This window comes from Uranotaenia lowii, chromosome 1 (genome assembly GCF_029784155.1).
Source record: "Uranotaenia lowii strain MFRU-FL chromosome 1, ASM2978415v1, whole genome shotgun sequence".
In the NCBI taxonomy this organism is placed as follows: Eukaryota; Metazoa; Arthropoda; class Insecta; order Diptera; family Culicidae; genus Uranotaenia; species Uranotaenia lowii.
The window spans coordinates 111547852-111553409 of NC_073691.1; the positions used below are offsets into that span (position 1 = coordinate 111547852).

General features: G+C 46.5%; 1 protein-coding gene across 1 annotated transcript; it reads right to left on the reverse strand.

Moving 5' to 3' along the window:
- Positions 1–536: 536 nt before the first annotated feature.
- On the reverse strand, positions 537–5108 carry LOC129737809 (uncharacterized). The gene is made up of 4 exons (XM_055728972.1): positions 4070–5108; positions 2457–3158; positions 2123–2389; positions 537–682 (listed from the first exon to the last, which is right to left on the reverse strand). Exons 1-4 carry the CDS (start codon positions 5106–5108, stop codon positions 537–539), a joined length of 2154 nt encoding a protein of 717 aa, XP_055584947.1.
- Positions 5109–5558: the final 450 nt, after the last annotated feature.

Consider the following 5558-nt stretch of genomic DNA (forward strand, 5'->3'; position numbering starts at 1 on the left):
ATATTACAAACAAAAACTTAGATGCTATTTCCTGATCGGTACAGTACCGATCATTCCGGCCACCTTGAAACTGCCGTTTCAAACTAATTTCGGACCAATGGATTGCGGGCTCCTCAGTCATTTGGACCATGCGACATGGTTGGGCCAGGGTACATGGTTGAACCAGGGTACATGGTTGGACCAGCAGACACGATTGGACCCGACATCAACCATCTTTGCGTCGGAAAGGCTGCTGTTCACTACTTCGGCTGGATTCGAAGGCACAACTGGCACGTCGCACATCGAGGAATCGGCTTCGTCTCAACTTAGGCACTGGTGCAGAAACTGTGGACGACAAAAGAGACCCGGTAGAACGAACGGCGAAGAGTAAGGTTAGAGGAACGCTAATCACCTGTTAGCGCCACTTTTAGCGCGTTGAGCAACGTTCGGTGTGCTCTACCGATTTTTGAAGACTCTGCTGTTGATACTGCTGTTGTAGGCCGTTCTCGATGGTGTACGATGAGATGCTGCGACGATGTTCAATAGTTGGCGAACTATTAGCGCTCCGTTAGCGCGTTGAGCAACGTTCGGCGTGCTCTACCGGTTTTAGAAGATTCTGCTTCGGACCGTGGCTTTGTGGCGATGGCGATGAATAATCGGTGGCGAAATAGGATGATGATGTAGGGTAATGGTAAGATAGGATCTGCAATCAACAAAGAACCGGTAGATCGAACGAGAAAATGTGACAGTTTGGAACGCTAATCACCTATTAGCGCTCGACATGCGCAGTGAGTCACATTCGGCGTGCTCTGCCGGTCTTTGTAGAAGGATCTCGATGATGGCGGGGTACAATAGGACGTCTAAGGAACTGTAAGCAACAAAGACCCGGTAGATCGAACGATATGGATGGAATGATAGGAACGCTAATCACCTGTTAGCGCTCCATTAGCGCGTTGAGCACGTTCGGCGAGCTCTACCGGTCTTTGTAGCTTTCTAGTTGTCGGGGTTGTCGCGTTGACCTGTTGACTGCTGGCGGTGAGTTAGATGACAATCTCTGCGACGTAGTTTCACCTCCCCGTGGTGCAGAGTGGAAACGTGTCTACAGACTCGTCACCTGTAGATGTACGGCCAAGAGAACTACACGTCACACTTGGTACAGTCAGCTACCGACGGGCTGCGTGCCGAGTGGGATAAAAACGTGGTGCGACTGGGCACCTTGGTACCAGTGCTCAGTTGCAGGAGGGAGGGGTCGTAACGTGTATCGGGTAGTCGCGACCCCGATATGCGGGACGACCAAATGTTCGAGCGGGTGTGTTGGTCGAATTCGCGCGTCAGGTGGTCCTAGCCCTGATTCGCGGATATGACCGACTCACGACGGGCAGAGGGGCCTTGTGCCGTAACATGTGGCGCCCAGTGGATGGGCCTCAGGATGAGTCTCGAAGAGTCGAGATGGAGAAAAAGGATGTGTGGTTATCTCCGGACCCGAGGAGAGGCGAGTTGTTCTCGTCTCGAATTGGGTCAAGAGACGTGATGATCGAGGGCTCTCGAGACACGAGGAGTGGTGGGTAGAGTCGCCTCGAATCGTGTCAAGAGGATGAGTGTGAGAGGGTCTCGAGTCGTGAGGAGAGGCGGGTCATGACGTCACGAATTGCGATAAGAGGCCGCATGTGGGACTCGAGTCACGAGTAGCGGCGAACGGACTGCCAACCCGTAAGTCGTGAATCGTGACAAAGAGTGGTTGAGATTGCTGGTGTAGTACGAATAAAACGAGTATTTGCCGTGGAGCGCATTGCGCGAGTATGGTCTCCCATCATGGGTAAAGCCTTCGTTGCTAGGTCCGGATGGGAATTATGGCCAGAGGCCCCAGGTGGATTTTATGGCGTAGGGGTACATAGTATCATGAGTCGTCCAATTGCACCCATGGACCCAGAGTAGCAAACTGGGGGGACGCGGTGGCTCGCCGTGCCTTGGAATGCAATCCGTAAAAAGGATTTACCACCTGGGTGATCAACTAATAAAAAAAGATGACAATCTCGCTTGGCTGGCTTAATGACTCCATCTCGACCTGGATGAAGCCGCGTGGCGGCGGAATAAGGCCAGCTTTCCAAGGATGAGGATTGCCATGCATGGTCGTAATACCAACCAGGGTTTTCGGGGAAGTTGGAGGAATGTAGATTCCTGGACAGTTCACTAGCTGTGATGTGCACTTCCGGAACTCGTCTCCTACTGAGCCCATCAGTATCCTCCTCTGGCAGAACAGATGCGCATAACTCCAGACAGGTAACAGACAGCTGCCTGACCAAAGAGACAACGTAGCAGCAGGATCCACAGGCAGCGTCTTCTCCTTTGTCGTTGACCTTAGCGGCGCTTGAAGGAGTGTTAGAAGCACGCTTGCGGTGCGGTGGTGGAGCTGGAATCCACTTTGCCAGAAACTGTCCATCCAAAGAGGGTGTCCACCAAAAACGGAAAACCGTTACCAAGGGAGTGGCGTAAGCCTGTGTGAAACTCATGGTAACATTCTCCACCGATGATCATGTCGATTGTTGCTGAAACGTTGAACTGATGATCCACCAATGGAACCTTTGACATTTTCCAGGCAGTTGTATCGATCGGGGATGTGGGAAGATGGGAAGTTGGCTTCTTCATGACGAGGAAATCGAGTGTGGCGGAGAAGTCGCTGTTCCTGGATACGATTTTGGCAGCTAGCTTTTTTCTGATGCGCTTAACTGACTCTCCAATTCCGGCAACTGCGATGTCCACGGGAGTTTGTTGGGTGGCGAGCTCGTTCGCCAGCTTCCTGGTGATAAAGTTGGACATTGCTGCGGAATCTAGAAGAGCTCGTACTGGAATCTTTCTGCCGTATCGGTCGACAACTAACAGAGAGACTGTCTCCAAGAGAACGGTTGAATCTGAATGCACGGAAAGATTTACTGTTGGTGGGCTAAGCAATCTACTGGGGCCTGGATTTGCTTGTGATCCCTCGGATGAGGACTCGTTCGGTGGTGCTGCTTGGTCGTGCAACATAGTGTGGTGTTTTGGTTGACAAATCCTGCACAGAAACTTGGATTTGCAGGATCTTGCCTGGTGGTTTGCGCGAAAGCAATTCCAGCAAAGGCTGTGCTGTATCACAAGCTCTCGCCGTTGGGAGCTTGACAGGTTCGAAAATGCTGGACATTGCACTATGGGGTTTGAGGCGGCAAAAAGTAAAAAACTGAACTTTATCGGATCGCTTTTTTATTTTTACTAGTTAATAACTTAATATTTAACTAAGATATTCCCAGATTTTCAACTCATTATCGTGAATACTGAACGCACCACAGACATCAGACTTCGGAAAATTGAAAAATTTATATGATGAAAATAAAATTTAAATCACATATATTTCTATGGAAACTTTTTTTTTAAATTCGAAGTACACCATATGAAAGCTTATATTAAAAGCTATCATTTGAACCGTTCAAAATTTTTACACTTTAAATTGATCTATGATAAAAATGAGTAAATAATTATTTTTTTCAAAAATCAAAAACTTTAAAGGCTTGCCAAAAAAAATCCCCGCATTTCCCCATACTCTTTTCACTATCAAGATCTATTTTCAAGTCCTAAAAATACAATGAAAGAGATTCCAGGCACCTTAAAGCACCGTTTTTTTGAGTTATAGTCAAATAAAGCTGAAAATATCATGCAAATGGGTAATTTTTACCCATTAATGAGTAAAAATTCAACAAAGTTGATGTTGGTTTGTTAAAAAAAGGGTTTCTCATGATTGATCAATCATTTCAAACATTTTTCTCTTGAGCTTCATGAAATGTCTTGATGTTATTTATCATTTAATGATCAATTAGTCTAAAACCTGGTTTTCAAAAGATATAAAAAGTTGGGTCAAAAATAACACCAAGCATCGTACTTTAAAAGCTATTTATGCAAAATTCTTGTTGAAATTTATTTTAAGTAAGTTAAAATAGTAATTTTCATACAAAATTTTCAAAAATAACAAAATAGTCCAAAACACCTAATCATACTTTTTGCCGCCTCATTGTATGGAGCTGCCCCATAGTGCATTGGTGAAGCGGATGTGTTCTTAAACAACAGTGACATGGCGAAGTGCTGGATTGAGCTTCGGATGTAGCGGTGTTCACGACAGATCGGATGGGAGCTGGTTTCTTAGAGATTTGTCCGGCCACCTTGGAAACGGTGAGCCCTGCGGATCGATGCTGGAGATCGCTGTCCACGGATTTCAACATCCGGACCTGGTGGACGAGAAACTCGATGAGCTCGTCGTACTTCACTTCATCCTTCTGTCGAGTGTCTTGCTCCCATGCACGAATTGTCGCTGCATCCAATTTGTTTGTAAGGATGAAGATGAGCGGAGTGTCCCAATGCTCGATCGGTTCACCCAACTTCCCCAGAGCCTTGAAGTGTCGCTGGAAATCATCAACCATTGTGTTGAGGTATTGGGCGGACTCGTGCTGTATCGGTGGAACGTTATACAGGCCTCGGAACAGCTCTTTTCTGAGAAATCGCTTGTTATCGTAACGCTTTTTAAGCGCGTCCCACGTCGACGAATAATTATCGGCTTGGATATCCACCGACTCGAATGGTTTCTTGGCTTCTCCTTCAAGGGACTGTAACAGGTACTGCAGCTTGTTGAGGATCGGTATATCCTCGTTGCAGTGAATCATCGAGAGAAAGTTGTCACGGAACGAGATCCAGCGCGATTCATCTCCACTAAATTTCGGAAGATCGATTTTCGGCAGCCGATGATGGAAACTGGAAGCCATGCTGTGAGAAGCCGATGCGTGTATGATCGTCGAACTCAACGGATGCTCCCTACTTTCCAGTTTGGACAACAAGAAACCTTTTGCTCTGCAAAACCGATGCTCGAAATCCGCCCGGAACTCCAGATGTGTCTCAAACCGTTCTTCGCTGTCACCCATCTCGATGTCGTTCTGCACGTTCAAGAAGAGTTCGTTGCACTTGTTGAGCGCCTCCAAACGTACCGCAACCTGGCAACAATCCCGTTCATAGGTGAAATCCGCTACGAACTTCTCCACCACATCTCGTTCGGCACATGCTTGTCGTCTCGTCAGAAGGTCCGCTGCTAACTTTTTCTCCGCCTTGCTAGCCATCATTCAACACCACTCAAATCACACTTGTTGACACCAAAAACGATGGGAAACACCACCCACTATTGACTTTTCGGAAGTGTTTTATAAATAAAAATCTCCAAAATATTTTTATTTAGTGTATGTTGTTATCCTTTTGAACGGTACTGTAGTCAGCAACTTGTATCTATGCCACCCAATAATGTTACAATCGCCACAAATTAACAGCTAAAGCAATCTGTTTTTTTTTTTTCAAAAATGCAATTTTTGAAGTGTTGCTATACTTTTGCACGATACTGTAGTCTAGCAACTTTGCCTCAATGCGTCTCAGCAATGTTTCAGTGTCTCAGTGACCACTGGAAGTAAATTTCAAATTCGATCAAAACTTCCAATTTTCCAAGTGTCGATATAATTTTGAACGACACTGTAGAGTGCACCACCCTAAATGCACTTGCACTTCCGCTTTGAACCAAC